Source organism: Coturnix japonica, chromosome 13 (assembly GCF_001577835.2).
Source record: "Coturnix japonica isolate 7356 chromosome 13, Coturnix japonica 2.1, whole genome shotgun sequence".
Lineage (NCBI taxonomy): Eukaryota > Metazoa > Chordata > Aves > Galliformes > Phasianidae > Coturnix > Coturnix japonica.
In genome coordinates, this window is record NC_029528.1 from 9,299,443 (window position 1) to 9,322,222 (window position 22,780).

The 22,780-nt window shown below is 36.3% G+C and overlaps 1 protein-coding gene across 1 annotated transcript in view; it reads right to left on the bottom strand.

Moving 5' to 3' along the window:
- GABRG2 (gamma-aminobutyric acid type A receptor subunit gamma2) overlaps positions 1-22,780 on the bottom strand; it is a 68,865-nt gene that overhangs the window by 38,262 nt on the left and 7,823 nt on the right. The window contains exons 2-6 of the mRNA XM_015876420.2: positions 9,459-9,607; positions 7,484-7,551; positions 6,375-6,595; positions 3,280-3,362; positions 2,441-2,578 (exon numbers count right to left, since the gene is read on the bottom strand). Of these exons, the coding sequence (XP_015731906.2) occupies positions 2,441-2,578; positions 3,280-3,362; positions 6,375-6,595; positions 7,484-7,551; positions 9,459-9,607 (659 nt within the window). The remainder of the gene's footprint in view (positions 1-2,440; positions 2,579-3,279; positions 3,363-6,374; positions 6,596-7,483; positions 7,552-9,458; positions 9,608-22,780) is intronic.

Sequence of the window (22,780 nt, forward strand, 5' to 3'; positions counted from 1 at the left end):
CATCAGTTTGTATCTAAACTCCATTACGCGCAGCACTGCAATTAGTTGCATAAATAGTCACATCTCGTTTTGGTTATGCAGGCATTCAGCCTCTTAACTTGTGTACTCAGGGTGCACATAGGTTTCAAGTATATCTGATGGCTTTGTTTTTCTCATCTTTCATTTTAGGGAAACTGTTAGAAATGTGTGTATGTTAGAATAATTATAGGTAGAAAATTGGTTGAACAGAGGAATATTGAGCTTAATTCAGTTCCCAGAACGATAATCAGAAATTAGGTAACTATGAATTTTCTTTGGCCCCTGCCAGCTAGATCACAATATCTGTAGGGGGTAAACCATATTAATGACAATATTTATTTATTTCCCCATTTTCTAATTATTTAGATTCTGCACCTGGATCAAAATCAAATGTAATTTTCTTGCCCATTTATGACTATACAACCAAGAGGATCGGGGAAAATCAAATATAGGATAACTGCAGGAGAAGCACAGGTTAGTTTTACAAGTTTTTGTACTCAGCAGATCTTTATAGTAGCTCAGGAGGCTGAGTAGCTTTCTTGAGTCTTTTTTAGTAGCTGAGCGATTAGAGTGACATTTTGCTACTTTGAAGGGCATGCTAGCCGGTAATTACTTTTTTTGTTTAAAAAGTATGGTGTCATGAAAATTACTGATGCAATATTATGGTACTACTCCAGGTTAATACTACAGGCTTTAATGGCTATTCCCTGAAGAAAGTTTTATCTCTGCATGAAAAAGTATTTGTTTGTTTGTGTGCTTTACTGCCTGTATTTCCCAAGTAAAAATCTCATTGCACAATAGCAGAACATCAGAGAGTGCTTTGGATTCACCAGTGCAAGATGTGGATCTGAAGCTTATAGCATGTTTAAAGTGTATTGCTTTCTATTTCTGACCAAAATAAGTTTATTAGAGAATGGTTCAAGGCAGAAAAGGAAAGAAAAAAATGCAAATAAAAGGAACTCGAGTTATTGAAGTAAACCTAGTGTAAAGCCTGGGCAGGATGAGACCTTAGTGCTTTACTGCTGCTTTTGTGCTGTGACTGCTGCAGGGGCAGGCTGCAGTGAGATGCTTGTTGTTTGGCTTTTTTTTGCTTTGAGAGCAACCTCAACATGTCATGTGCTATGGTAGTTGTTAGCAGCTATGGCTCCATACACACAAGTGCTATCTTGTCCTCTTTTGCACCTTTATTTCCCTGGGAAAATGATAAAGGTCAAATGCTTTCCTAAATAGCTGACTAAATATTTCCCTCAGCTAAAATGGCAGAGAATGCCATAAGGCAAATGTGACTACAGCTGGGAGGTTTCATTTCATTTTTGTCCTGCTCATAAGACTAAACTTGTCACTGGTGCTTAATATCCAGTGACTCAGGAGTTGGGAGCTGAATTAATTCTCAAACTCTTTGTTTGCACTCCAGTGTAATGCACAGCATGCTGCTCTCAGCTCTAGCGTAGCCCACTTGCCTTTTGAATATAACAGCAATGCTGACCTTTTAGAAAGAATTGTCTTATTCTTTCCAATGGATGGGGATATTTCTCAGGTCAGACTAAACATAGATGTCTGAATTGGAATGAATATATTTGCCAGAGCAATAAAATCAAGTGAAAATCAAAAGCAATCTGAAAGAAAAAATGCTTTCATTAAAGTAAGGAATCAAAGACAAGAGATGTCATAATGCACACGAACATTAAAATGTAATTCTTCTATGCATCCTTTCTCATATTCACTGATTTCCTTTCTGCTGACAAATAATATGCATGTCTAGAAGAATGTACTTTCCCACAAGGTAGCAGGATTCAAACTGCCATTTTTATTAAAAGCAGAGTCCTTCTTCATTTATTATTTTAAATTCCATTACTTGTTTCCAAGGAGATAAAAATATGCAGGAAAATCATCTGAGATTCAGGCTTGCAAGGCTGTTCTCTTTACTGAGAGCTAAATGTGCCCTGTTTTAATGAACAAAATACACTTGGAGCTGCTGTAGTAAAAGAGCCTGGGACTTGGGATTTCATTTTCGTCCAGGTCAACTTTCTGCTTGTGAGTGTTGAGAACAGGACTATTAAATATTCAAACCAGTATCAGATTATTACTTTGTGGCTCAGCTGTGCTGTTCCCTACGCTGATGCAGGCTAGGAAGTTCTTTTGCCCACCCACCCCTTACAGTAGTGGCTGTCTCCTGGCAGTGCCAGGTATTTCACTAGCAGAAGGCAAGAATGGATAGCAGGCAGCAACTTTTTCTTCCTGTGAGTTCCTCTCAGGAAATACCAAGGTCTGGATAGTTCCTTATTTAGAAGGCTGTATCTGTTCTTTACTGTTGCCAAAGTAAAGTTCCAAACAGTAAGAGATTTCTTATTTCTTTCTCCTTAGCTTCCTTCAATAAAATCATAAAAAGAAAATATGATGGTAAATAGATCAGTTGTCTTACCTGATGTAGTCTTCACCACCTCAGTTGTATTTCTTAATCCCGTAAAGGAGAACTGGTAGAGCCTCCAGGACCTGGTATCTCCCACCTCCACTGAGCTGCGTTTCCATTGGTAAATGATCTCTTCCCTTGGGTAACCATCTTATTGCAATGGAAAATACAGAATGCTTTGTTTCATAGTCATTGCTAGGATTTTAATGTACTCTGGGGAGTGAAAATACTATTTTCTATTTCTGGAAGAAACTGGAGAAGCATATCGCAAGTAAATTTATATATATACATATATACTATTCCCTCAAGTTAGTTAGTAGTGCCTTTTAATGTAACATTTTCACTACTATAAATTAAAATATCATTTGATGTACATTTTTCAAAATTGAGTTTTCCATTTTATTGTACGTAATAGAATGTAGCGTTGACCATTTGTTTGCTAAGGCCAAAACCACTTCAGCTGGACCCAGTATTCACCCTTTGACCCAAACACAAAATTCAAGCCCTTAACTCCATCTCTTGCAATATAGCACCCATGTGCAAAGAGAAAGTATCAGGGCACAAGACTCCAATGCCAAAGATAAAACATTTTACTTTTGTGCTGAAATTTTAGCATAAATATTAATTACAAGGTTCTCAGAAGTCATATCATTTTTAAATCATATTCTTAAATTATCTTTGTGCACATGTGATTCCTGTACTTCAAAATAAATTCAAAATAAAGCTGAAAACCGTTGCATTATGTTTAGCAAAAGCCTAACCCTAACTGACTCTTAAGTATATAAATATAAGATTTTAGGAAGGAGTTCAGCATGGGTCAGGAAAGAGCTATTTCTAAGCAAGTTACTTACAGCTTGAAAATTCCAGGGGGCAGGAATGGGCATCCATTGGGAAGTTGTGTAACTGTAGCTGACACTCAGCGTCAATTGTCAGTCTGAGGAGAAAGAGATCAGGTGGTACTGAATGTACATGAGAAGCTTATGCTGAAAGCTTCATAATGTCAAGCAAAACAAGACTGTTATTAGTATGGAACCTGGGTATGAAATATGCATGCACACAATAACTATAGAAAGGAGAAGGAAACTATTGATATGTATGTATTGACTTGGCTATTCCAAACATAGGAAGACATTGTGCTCATTAGCAATTTGTGTTTTCTTTTCAGTTAATTGGCCCTTACCACCTAATTTATGGACTGTATAGTAGAATAAGATATGAAAGGTACTGTTTTTATGCATCTGAAGCAGCATTACTAATTATTAACAAATCCCTAAGTGGAGAAACAGGTCTTCTCATGGGCAGTAGCAAATCTCTGTGTCACAACATGCCAAAATACACAAGGAAAATGTATTTTACAGGAAAAAAACAAACACAAAAATCACATCTTAAGAAGTAATAGTCAGTAGTCCAAATTTAGATACGTGTTGAAAGACACAGTGGGGATATACTTCATTCCATTAATTTCATTCCATCTAAATTAAGTTGGAAGAGGAATGCTCTGGAAAGGTTTTACTATGTACTGAATATCAAGTGGTATAGGTGCTGGAGATCTTTGTGAGGCAGACACATGTACTTCTAGAAATCCAAAATAAAATGAGATATCCCCTGATTTGCCTGCTAAAAATGCAATCATTTTTCATTTAACTAGCCTATACGTAGCCTCAGTCATGCATGAGCTGCACGATACCTGAACTGTAAGCAAATAAAGCAGCAAAAGAAAAGGCTTTGAAAAGGAGGAAGGAGTGTGAGAGAGGAAAAAGCAGTAATGTTTATATGCTCCTTGAATCTCTATGAAAACTATAGATTTCTATTGTTTGCTTCTTCCTTGGTGTCCAAATTAACAACTCCGAGCTGGATGTGCTTTCTGGAGGCTGTGTGTAAGTACTACATTCATATGTCTCACAGAACCTCATCCTGTGGGATGTAGAGGGATTCTGTGGCTGCTAGTTAACAGATTAATGAAATCAAAAAGAAACTTTTATTCATTAGAACAATTCTCATTCCTCTTGAATCTATGGGAAGGTGTGTCTTTGACACAGAAGCTAAACTCCATCAGAGTCATCTTGGCTCATTTCTCCAGAATTTCATGGGCCTGGACTTGGGACTTCTGAAGGCTGGTCTTATCAGTAAAGTCTGAAGCAAAGAAAGCACTGTGTACCTTGACCTTTTCTGTATTCTTTGAGACCAGATCCCCATTCCTATTCAGTGGTATGCCCACACTTTTCCTAATCTTTCTTTTGCTGAGGATGCATGTGTAGAGGCTCTTAGTGCTTTCCTGTCCATCAGTGAATTCAATTTCAGTTGAATTTTGGCTTTCCTAACCTTGTTAGGAAACCCAAGTGTTTGGGCAGTGTCTCTATATTCCCCCTGCTTTCATGCATGAGTTTGTCAGGAGTTTTGTGTTGATCCATGCAGACCTCCTTACTTGATTTGTTTGCTGGTCTGGATTGACTGTTCTTGAGCATGGGGGAAGGAACTAAGAAAATCAACCTTCTCTCTGAAACAGAATCCCAGATCTGCAGTGATAACTACCACGTTTCTCTTCAGTATTAAAACAGGTTGAATCCTTACTGGCGCTTGCTGTGACTCACTAGAGAAACTAGGCATACATAAATATTTGATATAACTCTTAGTTATATCGCATATATCTCATTCTGATGAGGGGAACCAAGAGGACTGAAGAGAAAGGTGTCAAAGTGCAAAGAGACAGTAGTGTATCTAAGTCCAATTTAACATTTCAAAAGTAGATCTGGGATCTTCTTTATCACGCTTACTTTGATTTACCTTGGATTTCAATTCCAGTCCTTCTCTTATCTCTTGCAATGTGATGCAATGTGTAATGAATGTAAAATAACTACAAAATAAAACTCCTTTTTGTTATTCAAATATTTGCAACATTAAAAGGTTGTCTTAAGGAAAGCTTCAAATGATTCATTAAAATGCAAATGAACATACTTTTCTGCTTTTTTTTTTTCCTTTTCTTTTTGCCACCCAATAAAACAAGTGCAGAAAATCAAAACTGCTTTGTAAAAATAGGCTGAAACTCAGATGGTCTGATGGTCTGTCTTACGCCTAACATCTTTGATTCTGCACTCTAATTTAAATTTTAAATTCTCTTGAACAGATACCATTTTTATCTTTGCTTTACATAGTTCCAACTACTATAACACATTAGAAAAACAAAAAAATAACATGAAATCCATACATAGGACTTCCACATTTAGGAAATATATTATAACTGCGTATAAATTATTTAATTTAGTACACATTGCATATGTAACATTAAAATGTAGGTATGCATGTAACTTAAATATTTAAAAGATTTGTAAAGGTCTCAAAAAAAAAGTCCAGACTGATGAAAAATCTGAAGACAGGCATTTCAAGTTTAGATTCATGGAAATTTTAGTGAAACAGGGTATATCCGACCAATGATAAAAGGATATTGGTTTTTTATTAATATATTTGAGGAATGAAATATTTTGTCAGGATGAAGCCTTATCTATCTAAATAGTAATTGGTTCAGAGTATGAGACCTCTGCTGCAGTTAATATCTCACTTATAACATCTCCTACATTCAAGGATATTTCAAATTAATTATTTTAACCCAATAAAAAGTTAAAAGCCAATATGGTCCAAACCACAGGTAAACAATAAAACACACAAAAATGAAGATGAATTACTTTAACCATGCTTGTATTCTTTTAAGTATAGAAAAACAACTATTTTGAGAGCAAGGCAGTAAAACCTATAAGTAGAATTTAAACTATTTTACTGCATCAGTATCAAATAAATTGCATGCAAATAGTATGTTCTAAATATGTGCCTTTTTTAGGGTTGCACACATAAGGGAAAAACAACATGCACTGATGTCAAGTGACCTGAATTCACAGAACCCATCTTTTTGGCTTTCCCTTGAGAAAACAAAATTAAAGTCAAGTGTAAATACCTCAGTGTGTACAACACTCTGCCATCATTCCAGATCCTGAGCATCCTATTAGGAGTTGTTATCCAGTGAGCATCAGCTTTCTTGGAATTTCGGAAAAATGTGTCAGGTATCCAGATCTTCCCAACCATGTTGCTGTTTAATCTGAGCACTTTTATAGTGCTGTTGAACTTCAGACGTCTGTCATACCACGTTTGGGCGAAAAATATATCAATTGTATATTCCTGTTGTGTTAACCAGAAATACCGATGAAAACATAGCACTTAGCATTTCACATTACTCCTGACATACTTTCCTTAATGTGATATGAAAAAAATGAAAAATGTGAAATACAGATGATAGTGGAAGTGATAAAACCATTTTTAATGAGACTTTTGAGAGGGTTATTTAACAAAGATTATTGTTTTAAAAATATATACTACGTCATTATTTTCCTATTGACAAATTGACCCACAGTAAAATGGAGCTATGTCTCTATTGTACATATTCTGTATCCCCATGCCTCAACCCACAACTGATCATTGCCTTTATTGGCTGTGACTGCTAGTTAATGTCAAAGTGGTGTAATCTCACTTTCCCTGGCACCCACCAGGCAGCCAATAGCTGCAAAGGGAATTGTAGAATGCAAAAGAGTCATCTGAGATTTCTTTCAGAACATAAAAACTGCAGGAAAAAAGTAAGTAGCCATTGTGCTGCTAAGGTTAGACCAGTTTCCATCAGCTATACAAAAACATAATTAAACTTTGCTCTTAGCATTTAAGTTTTCCCTTTTATCTCAATGGCAGGAGTGGTAATATCACTGGTGAATGCTTTTGCCTGTTTCATAGTAATCTGGGAACTCTGTCCCATAGGGGCTACACTGTCACAAAACAATGTAGAACACAGCACATAGATGTCTGAAGATATGTTAAAATTATTATTATTCACAGTTTAGTTTGTTGTCTCATCCAGATTCATAGCTCATCTAGTCCGCACACCAATAATAATGAGGTTTAAAAATAATTTATGTATAATGTGACATTGAAACTAATGGAAACCTTGTAATGTCAAAAATGATGGAGATTTTGCAACAAACTGAACACTGTAGAAAAATGTGGCAGTCATTTACCTACCATATTGATAGCATTCACTGGCCCAATACTGTTCACATACATGTCTGTGTGAATTACTGTGGGTTTAACTGTAAGAGAAACAAGAAGCACTACTATGAGTGAAGGTCAAAGTCAACTGCAAAAGAGTCAAAATGATGAAAGGATTGTTTTAATACCTCTGTTGTATAACTATGGATGCCTCACATTTAGATTTGCTGGTAGAATAAATATAATTTTACAGCACTGTCTCCAGGTTAAAATAAGTTGAACAAACTTATGAGTTCAACAATGAGTTGAACAATTCTTCTCAAACTTTGAGATGAATTATTGTATAATATCTATCAGATATATAATTCTATCAGAACAAATTCTCTTATGGTATGAGAACAAATGCAGAAACCAGCGTCACTACTTTAGTGAGTCATATCTAATGCAGAGTATGTGTATTTCGTGTCAAATCACAGCAACACATCTGACAAAACACTATCAACAAAAGTAAACTTATTCCTTTCACAATATATTGCATCACTCATTCAACATTACTATGCTGAAAGCAGTGAGACTGCTGTTGCCTGCAGAGATAGCTGTAGATCTGTAGATAAGTGACGATTTCACAACCCCCAAATAGTATCAATACTCAAAGCCCTAAAACAGGAAATGAAAACACTTCTTAGAATAATTTATTTTGAAATTACTCTACTTTAGCTTTATTGTTCTCATGTACCTTGACTAAAACATGTTCAGTTGTTTTCCCAGATGCTTTTTATGAGTGCTTAATTTTTCTCAGCCCTCTGATGTCATAGAGAGAATAAGGCAAATTCCTCTGCTGATTTAGACTACATGCATGTGCTGAAGGTTAGATGCTTATGTTATCCCTTATTGTAAAATGCCTTTAGTTTATAAGCCTATATAAACTTGCTAGAAGAAGCTTCTTTCATTAATCTGGCCATTTTCTGTGTTCCTCTGCCTATCTCATCTGTGAATTCTCTTTTTTTACTGTAAACTTGCTACTTCCATATCCTCTTCTACATACATACTCTCTGGCTGCTCAGTGCCCACATCGGGCCTTCTTAGTCTAACTCCCATGAGCTCAAGGACCCTTATCTCTCACGTCCTTCAGTAATCAATGAAGAGAAAGATCCCTGCAAAAGTTGTTTCAGTTCAAATAAGATTTCCATTATGGGTCTGAGCTTGAATCGATATACATGCATTAGCTGTGGGGGAAACCTAGGGAAATTAAGTCAATCTACTTGATTGCATTTATCTTTTGTGAAACATTCCTGGGTCACTTCTTGCTCTGCTGAGCAATGATTCGACAGATTGACATGGAGTTGCATCAGTGGAGGGTCAGGTTGGGTATTAGGAAAACGTTGGACACCAGAGTGTGGTTGGGCAATGGAACAGACTCCTCAGTACAGTAGTCATGGAATCAAGTTGCTGGAGTTAAAGGAGTACCTGGACAATGCTCTCAGACTGTTTGGATTTGGGGTGGTTCTGTGTAGAGCCAGGAGTTAATCTTTGAGGGTTATCCAGCTCAGGATGTTCTTTTGTTCCATGGTTCTAAACTGCATCAGTCAATTCAGACCTGTTACTGTCTGAGTCCCTGAGAGTCCATTGTGCCATGCAAGAATCAAACTGCATTCTCCTTACTTGGGCCTTCCTTTACAATATATTTTCCTTGATTCTCTAACAACCTCTTAGGTACACAAAGAAGAAAAGAACTCTTATTAATTCCCCTAAATCCTGTTCAGGTGCATGACTGCATGTGGCCAGATTCAGCAAATTACAGCAGTCTTATTAGCTGTCTCAGGAGAGATTTAGGAATCTTAAAAATGTATGCAGATTTCCGGCTTCTTTTTGTGGTATTTTACTATCTCTTATTTTGTTCTCATAACTACTTTAGATGAATTCTGCTTCAGGCACAGTATAATATTGTGTGAAAATCCTTTCACTTCACCACTTCATCAAAGTTGGGCTTAAAAGAAAACCAACATACCTCCTATATCAGGTCTTAATTTGTTGTCATATCCTTCCAGCAAGCCATTTAAAATAAGAGTGACGTCACTCTCATGAACCTTGGGAGTCAAAACCCAAGTCTTATTTGAAGTGTAATCTTCGTAGTCATCATCTCCCTTTTGGGTGGAACTGTTAAAGACATAAAAATGAAGAAATGGAAAGCCTTGAAAAGTATGAATTTGTAGGCAAACTCTCCGGAGACAATACATGCTTCAGATTTCAGTAGTATTGTACAAAACATTGAAAAGTGACCTGCTTTATAAATGGAGACGCACAGGAAAGATCACACATTACAGCTGAGGTTACAGCTCACTTTAGCAAAACGTCCTTTTAATGGGGTTGAGCTCATACTCTATATATTCAGAGAAGCATCAGCGTTTATCACCTTTGGTGTGGCTGTTTTGCCTCTCACTGACTCAGGTGGGACCTATTATAAAACAAATCTAATTGTCATTATGACAAACAATTGTCATGCAACTCTCCACCAAAATATCACTTAGTATGTACAGAGTGTTGTTGAATTACTTTCTTTTGAGAGAACAATTTGATGCAACACATTACTGACAAGAACAATAATTAGATTCATTCAGTCACACAGCTTCTCTCCATTCCGATGAACTTGAGCTTATTGTGCATTTGGAAAGTTCAGTATAATTTTTTTCCAGTGTTTTTCACTTTTGCTAACCAGAACACAAAAAGAATAAAAATATTCCATCTACCATTTCTTTCCAGCTTCTGAGCAGTATGGCAGCAGATAGTAAATTCAACCTGCTTAGTGCAGTAAGAAAGAAGTTAGTAACCAGAAACATGTTGACTAGCCTTTATGGTTTTTGTGCTATCTTCAAATCTGTGCTGCCAGTTACAGACCAGAAGATAGTCTCTTAGAATATGACATCATTAGTTACGTCAGTGCTTATCAGAACTGAATGGTGCTAGACATTTGTAAGATTGTTTCTGGCAGAATATGCCAGTGCTTTCTTTCCCTGACCTTCTTCTATAACGAAGTTTGAACTCTGATGGATATTGAAACTCTTAATGACATTATAAATGTCTTTAGTAAGTGGGTGGAGTTTGGATATGAATGAGTCAAAAATTAATGTTCCTATTGGGTCTGAATCTGTACAGTCTCTCGTTAGCAGCACAGAAGTGGGTAAGTGCAGGGAAGCAGATTCGCAGGGGGTAGAGAGCTCGTGCTTGTCACATGTAAATGAAAGTAGACGTAGTTGATCGTGTTTGTAGGAGTGATTGTGAAGGAATAAGTAGTACCAGAGTCTAAGAGCTCTGTTCTTCTAATGCAGACATTTGCTGAGCTTTGGCTTTGCATGTTCCTCCTACGGTGCTCTCTGATGCCCCTAGCTTAGACCTACCCAGCATGAGTAGCCTGAGGGTTTTCCCCTGTCTTGAGCCTCTGGAGCTGTAAGCCAGTGGCACAAGTACAACTTCACTAGGAAAGCAGCTTTCAGTTCTTTGTCCCCCATCAGCACAGTCTAATGAGAAAGAGCCACAGCACTGCTTGGCCTCATCGCATAAGACTGCTTTTTCCCAGGAGGTGCTGAAGGTACAATGAACTTGGAAGCAGCATGAGACTATGCACAGGACAAAAGCAAGCAGGAACACACAGCACAAATGAGAGCCAGGCTTGTGTTGCATTGAACTGAGCTTGCTATTGAAGCTACATCAACCTATGCCTTCATTGCCTGTACTAAATACCAGTACTGCAGCCTCCCTTTGGCAATACAGTCCACAACCTGTCTGCAGTATTTTACTGGCAATCAAAGGCTGAATTCTAAATGCCAATATGCTACATAGTAATCTGCTGGTAATGGAAAACAGGCCAAGATAATTAAATTGGTGAGGGAAATTTGTTTATTCAGCTGTCTCGGGTTCAAAGATCTAATTGCAATTCAAAAGAACATAATTGAAGCAGGGCTCTCCCTCCTGAAGGAAATCCCTCTAAATAGATTCATTGAAAACAGAAGGCACTAGATGGTATGTTTTTAGTCAGCAGAGTACATGAAAAAATGATTTGATGTATAAAAACCCATATTCCACTTGTATAGTCAGTTAAATATCCCTTCTCCAAGAAGAAATCCTTTTCTAAAGGGAAAAGAGAAAGCAAATCAAATACATCCTTTCACAAAGATAACGAGGCCCTGAATATGAAGGAGCTGCAAAAATGTCCAGTCAGTCAGATAGGACTAAGTGTGGTGTATTGGACATTGTGAAATCAGAAGATGAAAAAACATGTTTGTCTAGGACATCTCTCAAATTTAGAACAGCCTTATGGAAGAGCAGCCTGCAGGCACTCCATTTCCCTTGGTAATGATTTGTAGGAAAGTAATAGCTATTTGTTTGCTTATCTGGCATTCCAAACCATTTTGGCACTCTGAATCTCAAAATGCAACAAATGTTTTATGAGATTAGTGTGGAAGAGAGGGAGGAGAATACAGCCAATGCAACTAAGGATAAAGCCACTGAATTCCATCTTTTATCTGAATTCCAAGTGGATCATAAGTCAACATGGATATCCAATTGCCTAAATGTCTGTCTGTAAAATTGCATAGCAGCCAGAACAATCAGCGGTGAATCTATATCCAGATGAGCAGAGTTTTAGCTGTGCAAGTGCCATTAAAACTAATGAAAGTTATAATGACAAAGCCCTTTTCATCTCCTTAAGACTTTCAGATCTGTCCTTCTGATTATATGGCCTAAATTTTGCAAGAGCTTTTAATATCCAGAACAAATTTGGTAAAGCCCAGATTATACTTAAATACACACAGAAATCTGTTTTTATTTTTGTCTGTGAGAAGTTTTCATGTCTAGCAATAGAGTAAGCAAAGGGCGCATGTATTTCCCTCTTTGCAGATAACAGTAAGTTTTTTGAAAGTTACTGTTTTGGACATAGCAATAAATTACTCACTGAGATATTACTACTTCTCAAATTAATGTTGTAGTAAGATGTGTTTGAGACTAATGTAGGTATGCACAGTTTCACTATTTGAAATACAGACAGTTTAAGGAAGTTGGAATGTAAAACTGAGACTTCATATTGTAGAGTAATTAAGAGTTGGAAGGTGCTTTTGGAGGTCATCTGGTCCAATCCCTTCTCATTGTGCTACTTGAGACTGCAAGAGTTTGCTATGTATGTAATTACTTAGGTATATAACTACTATTCAGCCTGAAGTTCAGAGGGGCTCTTTGAATGTGTCAAATTACTTGAAACACCTAATCACAAAGTGGATAGAGGGCAGAAATGATTAGATGTTTATCAACGTTTATTAATCTAGATTAGAAAGTGCATTCCTTTGGACAACAGGATGCTTTGTGGAGAGGGGACACCACAAGACCGAGACCCTTTTTTCATTATTTCGAAACAAAATATGTAAGATCTATAACTTGGTAAATCATTCTACAGTTGTATATGAAACTCATGTCAGTGAAGTTTTTACCATAGCAGGGTCATAAAAGTTTCAACTCATGTTTCTTTCCCTCAGTTCTTCACTATACTGATCCGAATTCTGCACTAAATTGTTACTTGATTTATAACATTTGTATAGCTCTATTGTGAGGTTCTCATTGGTGAGGTGTAACTTCAGGCAAAACTGAGATTATATAAACTAAAAGTTTAGATTATCAAGATTTTTGCTAGTGCATATTATCCATATATTTTTTTGCAGTACCATCTGGGCAAAATTTTGTCACTGTTCTTCATGGAGCAACTGTCATCTCTTTAGGCAGAGCTATCTACTGCAGGTTGAAATGGGTTTTCCTATCAAGGGATGAAGAACTAATAAAGAGATGCTCTATTTGATTGCCACAGACACTTTTATAGACACCTTGCATCAAAAGCATCATTTCTAGGCTGGAAATGTGTTGAAATAGTGGAAGATTAGTTCAGTCACTTTGAGATGATACGTCTGCTTTGAAATTACTGATGCTTTGGGAAAGTCATTTTTTCCATCTTCTTTTCTTAACCTCATCCAGAATACAAAGCAAAGTCTGCTTGTCAAAGACTTCATTAATGTGCTGATATCCTATCTTAGCAGTACAAAGTCACAGTTGTCCACATAACAGTTTTGGAATCCATTCCTCCACTTAGTATACTCAATATGATGGCTTTATCATTTTTCTTTTATTTCCCTGAAGTACAATTGAGGGCTATGTAAAAATAATATATATATATATATAAATTTGGGAAATAACAATATTAATGGTATTTAGCTATCATAAATTAGTATGCTTTGAAGTATGCTCTGGACTAAATTCTTAAGTTCAAAATTTAAATAAATAGTGGATTATCTTTCTCGGAGCCACCATGTTCATTTAATTGCTAATTTAACGTCAGTATTAAAACGTTTTTTACAATCTCTGATGTTCTGTGACATCTTTATATGAAAGACACTGTAGCTTACAGAAGCACCACATGTAGCATTCCTTGGAAAGACGCCACCATTTGTCAGTAAGGATGCACTGCACATCATTTGAAATCACATTCAACAGCAACAATTTTTCAGTCTAAACTGAGTGACAGATTGGGCACATCTTTTTTCATTAATTAGCAATCGCTCACAAAGAATATTCCTCTGGAATAAGGTAGATATTTCCTAATTTACAGGATGGTGATTTTCACAACTAGGCACTGCAGAATTTGAATGGTGAAATACACAATAAAAAGGAAATAGTGCTTTAATCTGAAGCAGAAACCTACCTTGATAGCTCAAACTCTCAGCCCTCAGATATGAAGTCATATATTTAATTGGTTAAAATCTCTAGAATTTGCCATTCTGTGATTTTGTGGAATCTGACTTCAACAAAGATATTCTGATTTTTACCTGATGTACCTCGATATTTAACTTTTCTAAACATAGAAAATGAATTTTAACAATTTGCGAGTGTTCCTGTAAGAAACTTCCAGCAAGCGTCTGTTATCCCTGCTGGAATCCGCTTGCTATTGCACTGCTGTTTGCAAGCAGAATCACAGTGGTCACAAAGTGCCTGAAGAAAAAGACCTACAGCAGTACTGAATAGCCAACAACTAATTAGTTTAACTACAATTAAAATCTATCTGTCAAAAAAATCTGACCAATTTTATCTTTTATACCAAATATCAATGGTAGCTACAGATCCTACAGCAAAGATTTAATAAACCACTCACGCACACAGTAAATCTCCACTTATAGCACCAGTGTTTTCTACCTTACAGTGAAGGACTGAAACAAAGCTTGCTGGTTTACTTCACAGCATTGTTTAACTTAATGAATACTCAAACTAAATCCTTTGCTGTGCATAAAGATTCACTGCAATCTGTATGCTATACATTATTCATGATGATAAAATGGTCACTGGGAGGGAAGGATGTATTCTGTGTTTCCCTGCAGATAGAAAGATGTGAGTGTTCAGCGAAGAGCATATTTGCGGGAGATCATAGAGGCTGTGGAAATATAACCATATCTATCCTCTATTCTGTTGTCTGCCAATTGTATATTTAAATAAAACTATTTCATTTAAGGTAGAAAATGTTTTCACAAAGCAATATACCAAATTTTCTCTCCCTGCTTACCTCTCTCTCTATCCATCTGCATTGTTTAAATCCTAAAGTCTTACCCAGGACCAGATCTCACATGGAATCATATCAGTTAGAAAAGATCCTTAAAGTCAATCAGTCCAAGTGCCCACCTAACACTACAATCCCACTGCTAAACCATGCCCCTAAAGCACTACATCCACACACCATTGCCTCATGTTCTATTACTTGTCTCCTGAGAAAAGAGATTGAAGCGTCAGTGGCACCTGTTTTCTGCTATATTATAGAGGGTTCACCCAATCTTTTTCATATAACATGAAGAGTATTCTCTTCTCAAGTAATTTGTCAGTTCCAACATCTTAAGCAGAAACTAAGTATGATGCTTTGCTTAGAGAGGAAGATGGGAAATCCAGTCAGTTATCTGAAGTTGCATAAAAGGAAATGAAAAAGATTGTGAGAGAATTGGGCTGGAAGATAAGTGAGAAAGTGTACTGTTATTTTGTTCCCTCCTCTTAGAGCACTGGTACTGATAAGACCATGATTCTGGTATCCAGGTGGATCTTTGTCCCAGAAGAGCCACACAACACCTGAAATTCTAAGATTCAGTATTTCTGGAAAAGCCTTGGTTTAGAGATGGCTTTTAGGGTGTGTTAGCTGTATTTTGGCCACTTAGTTGTATCATAAAGGAGTCTAGAGAAGGAGAAAGAAAATGTTTTCTACTGATACTTAATGATTTGGGTAGTTTGGTAGATTTTAGGTAGGTCACCTGTGTAAGATTATTTCCTGGACTACTGTTACAGCCCTCATTCCCTGAAATATTCTAATCATGTCAGGTACTGAAAATTTGATCATGAAACGATCAGACTAAAGACTTGGATAGCTAATGCAATGTTGCTGATAGCCGTGGCAAATGACACAAGTCTGTGAGCTCTATCTAATTGTAAAAGGAGTAAACTTGGAATTACAAAAGTCTCAGAAGGAATATTTTTTGTTTACCTCCATCTCTCCCCTCTCTTTTATTTTCCCTCCTTTTCTTTTAGCACAGTACTACACAACTCTGTGTGTAAAATCTGAGGCACTTGAGGCATGATTATTGTTGTTCAGTTGCTCAATTTGATTTGAAAAAGTGGAATAAATATTCTTGTTCTGTAATACTCAATGAGATACTTATATTTATGGCTTAGCAGAATACGTGCACAATTTTTCTGTATTTTGCCAGCATGGTAATTTCACCCAGAAGGAAGTCACTTCTGGAATCAATCATTCATGGTGTAGTCATCTCTGCATCATGATCTGTCAGTGTTTAGAAACAAACATGTGAGATGCCAGAAATTTCAGCAGTTTTTCATACTAAGTAACCCTCCTGAATTTTTATTTTTTAAATATATTTTTTTTAATTTTTAGGGGGGATTTGGAATTATTTTGCTTCTTTTCTACAGATGTGAGCTTTAAAATTTGTTTTGAACTGAATATAAATCTTCATTAGACTAAAATATAACAGAATATTTACATTGTCATCTCACATGTTTAAGAACACACAAAAACACTATAGTGTGATAATCCCCATATTGGGCTCGGAGTAAGAAACACAGCATGCTTATCCCAATTAAGGAACTACTGTCATTCTACTTGTTTTACTAAGCCAGGGCATTTAACGAATACCAAGCTAATAATATTACACCGTACAGGATATCTTCTGTTTTGTGCTTGACAGTACTGTGATAAACATTATTAGAAGGGCAAAGCTATAAGCAATTATCTTGACATCTCAGGAGAAAAAAGAATCTTGCCTTGTTCCACTAGTTTTGGAATGGATTACTTAGCTAAAGTCAGGAAATAAAAACCTTAAGCATAGCCTCCCAACTTTGAGAAAATCTTTTTGCTGGGCATGACAATTGCTTTTGTAATTATGGAACAGGAAAAGAGGTCTTTCTGTGAAAAACAAACTTCATATTTTGTGCTTACTTTCTTTGTACGTTTACTGTTACATAAGGTTGACAGTAAAAAGTTTGACATGCAGATTATCACTACATTAATGCTATGTAATACCAAACTTTCAATAGTGCAGTTTGAACATCCACAATCAGATCTTGAATAGTGCTACACATGGCATGGGAGTAATAATAATAAAGGATTATAGACTTCTCTTTCAAAGCTGAACTAGGATGTTTCTTTTACAGCTTAAGTGAAGGAGAGTGAGAAGGAACGTATTTTACATGAAGAAAGCACTTATTGCTGTTAAACTTGTGTAAAATGCTGGGCTGAAGCATCTTTGTATCCAAGGATATTATAGGTAATGCTTGTCAATAGGAACCCTCTGGTCTATACCAAAGTTTTGTTATCAACTTTTAGGCTTGCCAAAGATTTCGATTAGCATTCTTTTTAAGTTTGGAGAACAATGATATTTGAGGATTTGGATTTTGGAATGTCGGTAATCTCAACAGCAATACTTAGTGTATGGGAACTGTTGAGTCACAGCCTGAACCACCAATTGATCACCTGAGGTGAGCGCAGAGTCAGCCCTGGGAGTACAGATGAAGGCAGTTCAGCTCTGTGACTGGAATGGCTGCAGCCTGGCTGCACCTCTCCTAGACTCCATTTAAGTGCTGACTGCCATTAGGGAAAGATCTCATGCCTTACTGGAAAATAGATTTATTTGCACTTAAATAGCCATATGATAGCCCTTATCTTTAGTTAAGTGCATCAGGTGACTCCAAAAAATTTAGGGAGCCAGGCAACAAAAAAATAAAAACAATACAGATTTATTTGTTTCTTCCAAGTGTGTTTTCAATTCTTGCTTCTTTTGATCATGGAAGTGTCATAACTGTCATTTTTTATTATGCAACATACCTTTAAGTAAGGGCTGGATGAACAGAAAACAGTTGCTTCATACATAGCTCTTTAATGAACTCATCATGAAACTAACTCATTCACAAAATGAGTGTGAGCAAATAGTGAAAATTAAATTACTATTTTTCTTAAACAATCCTGTTGACTTCACATCACATTTTTTAATGCACGGTAACCAGTAGTAACTGATGTGTTCCCACTTAAACCAGCTTATACTATGCAAGACGCTGTTTGCACTCATATCCATAAAACAGACTGTGCATGGGTGGATGTGGAGTTAAGTCCTAATCACAGGGTAAATGTGTGCTATGTTAAGAATGTAAGTGTTGAGCTAATGTCTCTATGTCAGCTGAGTAGGAAATCTGTCAACAAGTGTGCCTGAATTTTCCCAGTGGAATGTATTTATTTTTATAAAATGGACTGTTTTGGTTTTGTTATGGAATTCCAATGGACATTCCTTGGTGGTTGGTACTATAGATGTGATTGTATGTTGGTAGTTTCTTGTTTCTCACCCAAAGTATCAACCTAGGATTTTTTTTATTATTGCTAACATGCAATTCACATCTTTTTCTTTACTGTCAGCAGCTCCACATTACATCCAGGCTTACCACATATGGTGTCTAATTCACAGTACCCCATAAGGTACTAATTCATGATTTGTTCTACCTGTAAACCATGCTTGCCTAGCTCTAGGTCTGTAATTCTTAAATAGACCATCGGTGCCATGTTTATAGATATGGGCTCTCCAGTCCCAGCCTGTGCCCTATCCCTTATCACATCATGCCTATACTCCTCTATGCTGTATCCTGTCTTCAGTTCTCAAGGCCTCATCTGTAGTACTACACTTTCTCTGTACTGTATCACCATGCAAAGCCTTAAAATTAACAGAACATGAGCAGAAGCTGAAGTAGGATGAAGACGTTTTACTAATCATAGTGTGTATTCCACATGGCTAAGTTCATATTAAGTTTTCCTTGCTCCAACGTCTTTTTATGAACAGACTTAAGCAGAGTATCTGGCAGAGAACTGATGAAAAGAAATTCCCCTGGGAGCCAGCAGAGCAAGCCTTTTACATGTGGTTTGTTCCCTTGAATCCCTAGGTAATTTAGCAAATATGCCTCAAGATATTTTATTAAATGAAGAACGGGTGCTGTTACAAACCTTGCCATTTCCAAGAGACATTCTCAGTAGAATGGTTTAGAAGAAAGGACATAACAAGAATGCACTGAATTGGCAATGTTGCCATTTTTGCATATCTCCATCAGATTTTTCGTGATTATGCTCTTCACACTGCTAATTGCTTAGTATTATGATTCTTGTGCAGAAAACCATGCTGGTAAAATTGTCATTGGTAGATGTGACAACCCTGTTAAAATACAAATTTCTTCACATGCTGTTTGGAATTTTTGCAGGTAAACTGGAATGAGAAGTCCTATTTAAAATACTACTTATTCATTATTAAGCTTCTATTTTTTTTCACTACAGCCTTTTTTTTCTATCTATTGAAGAGAACAAATCATTTTGTGTGCAGGTAACAACTGCAGATAACGTGTTTCTCATTCTCTAATCTGAATGCATATGGCAATGGATTTAATCACCTGCTAATCTACAATAACAAGAACAAAAGAAATATTGCTTGGTGTACTATAACTGAAGAATTAATTTTACAGATATAGTACTTTTCCTTTTTTTTCTCCCTTAACAGCTGTTGTAATGAAAGCTGCAAATTGTTTTCTGTTCAAAGTCTCTCCGGAAGTCTCTAAACACTCAAAAAATCCTTAGAGTTACCATGTGAGCTATAATTCTTAGTTTCTTTCCAAAGATTAATTTTACTACAAAACTTAAGTAGGTCACTCCACAAGTAATGCCTCCTATTTATTTCCATCAAAACTGCAGCAGCCCTTGTAAAACACACTTATTGAAATTTGTAAAAATAAAATTTGTTCTTATTCCTTTTAAGATTGAGCCCACGTAGGGTTTGTTTTCACACAGACATTCTCTGCATAAATGAACAGTAAATTATGAAACTCCAATAAATAATCCTTATGGAGGTGCCTACCCAGAGTAAAGGGTCTAAAGTTGTTGAATGCTAATAGCAAATATGAACTTGGGACTGCTTCATTCGAATACTCAGAAGCTGCCACTGGCAGTGGTGGCAGCTATAAGATGAAAGGAACACTGTCCTCATATGTGGGGAAATTCAGGTACCTTAGCTCTGTAACCTTTCTGACACCAGTGGAAGAGGAGAATGTCTTCATGTTTCTCTTCATTGTCTCTTAAATATTGTGTTCATAGCCTGATTAGTTACACTGGACTTGGAAGTTAAGAATGTGGTCCTAAAGATTTGTGGCAATTTAATCTCATGTGTTGCATTAGAGATTTAGTAAGGTTTTAAGTCATTTTAAGTACATGCTTTAAGTCTTTAATGCAGCTTAGTAAGGTTTTTGAGCTTCTCCCATAGAAACCAGGGAAAGAAAAATGAATATATTATATATAATGTATACATAAAATTAATGTAATGCTGATTGTCCTTGCCCCAAGGAGTTTACAAATAGCAATATATGTTTATTCACTGTAAAGCAGTTGTTGACAATATTAACTATTTTGGTCCAACAAAAGAGCAGTAAGATTTGTGATTGTCCTTTAAGGTCCTCAGAACTTTTTATCAATGGTAGCCTTCGACTCTTCCAAATCCGTATCTGCCAATAAAACAGCAATTCCTTTACTACCTTACAAAACAGTAGTGTAATGTACAAACAAATTAGGGTTCACAGGCTTCATGGGTCATAGGATCAAACTGCATCATATCATTTATATAGAAGCAAAAATGAGTGTTTTCGTTCCTAAGTAAAGCTACTATTCTTGGCAATGCAAATATTATTACACTGATCACGTGCTTTCTTTCTTCCAAATCCTCTTACTACATCACTGTACCTCCAACCAAAGTTGCATGCTGTAGTGATGGATTTCCTTTGCTTCTCATTTTTCTTTTCAACTGAGATGTGCTATCAGCCTAACAACCGAGCATATTAACCTTCTCTCATCTGTGTTCTCATACCACAGTGGCCTTTCCCTTCTCTCTAATTTCAAACAAAAAATGCATAATGCCTGACTTGACTTCATACGTTCATCATTTTGGTCTCTTTATTTGATTGTAATAACCCATATTCCTGAATCCCTGCACTGGTTTCCTATCTGAAGTAATGCCAGGCATCTTGCCACTCTGTTTGAAACATTGTCTAATTCCAATTCATAATTCATTTCCATATATTCTTCATTTCTACCTCCTATTCGTATCAACTGTGCAGCCTTTCTCATAGCTAAAACCCTTGCACTCAGAAGTCTCCCTAAGAGCTATCAATGATTCATCTGCAGAAAGTCAGGATGACTATAATTTGAGTTATATCAATTATTTTATTATATTCATTCACTGACATCTGCCTGCTTGTTTGCCTTAAGTGTAATATAAGTTTGGGCAGTGGTTTCTCAGATGTTTTGAAAATACTGCCTGTACCACAAATAAGTATGAGCCAGTAATCCGCACACAGAACTACATTATCAGTTTATTTGGTTTGGTGCTTTTTTTGATCACTTGAGTACATTTCTGTACACAGGCACAGTTTGAATGACTATATGTAGGTATAATGGCTCTTTAGCCTTTAAATCTAGAAATAAGAGATTTAGTTTGGGATAGCAAAAGAAGAAAGATACATGAACTTTCTGAACTTAATGAACCTTAATCAGCTGTGCTCCCTTGTCTGCACCAGTATTTGCTGTATGTTTCATTGAAGACTTCTAGTTGTTAATCTTCAGAGAGAAGTCTTTTGTGCCTTCTTTGTTTTTTGGAGTACAAAAGCAGAGTATGTCCTGTACCATATTTTTAAAGATTGTACAAGAAGTGGATGATTTATCTGACCATTATGAGTATAATTCAGACTGGTTTGATGACTTCCTTCGTCTTAGTCAACAATATGCATGGACCAGTGAGTTACAGAAGTGCAGCAGCAGCTACCAGCATATCTAGTAGTAATAAGGCTTTCTAACTTTACCTCATTAATGTAAGTTGTTCTTTATTTTTCCTTTTATTCTTCTTTTTCCTATCTCTTTTCCTGCTTTCTCTGAAGGACATTTTTGTACAGGATAAATTAAGTGAAAGTGCAGTTCAGTACATAATCCTCAATCTGTTGCTGCAGGCAGATTTCGGTTTATATCTGAAGATATTTCACTACAGATTAATGAAAGCTTCATATGACCAGAACATGCCATTTGTGTTACACAATACAGCATTGAATTGCTATTGAAGGAAAGCATTTTCTGATTTCACCCAGTGTTTTCCAGGGAATTCTGTCAGACAGTTATTTTGGGGTGTGCACGAGCATCTTTTCAAGATGCACTTCTCATCAGTCTACAGTGCCATAACTTTTTTTTCTGTAAGACATGAAGAGCTCAAAAAGCTCAATATAAGTGGCTCAGAGAACAGCCATCATCTGTTGGCCTTTCATCTCAAGAGTTCACACAAACATCCAAGTTGGCATTCAGTAAGAAAATACAATTTCGTATGTGATTACCTGCATCATTTGGAATAATGCAGGCATAAAAAGTAAATATCTGCTCCTCATTCCATTCTTCCCAATGCTTATTACTATCCTTCAGTTCTTTCAAATTTTCTTTCCATGCACTGATATTTTATTTATGATAATAATCTGTATACGTTGGCTTAGTTTTTGTGTGAGTGCTATTTCTTTTATGTTTTGCTGTCTGTGAACAGATGAAAGTTCTATCTTGTAAGAGCAATATTTAGTTTGATATACAATGGCCAGATTTCACAGTTAGGCCTACGCATTGTGTTGTACATTACTGATTATGTGTGAAAATGTCCTTCAACTAAATCTGAAAAAAATAGATCTGATTCTGTAGTGAAGAAAATA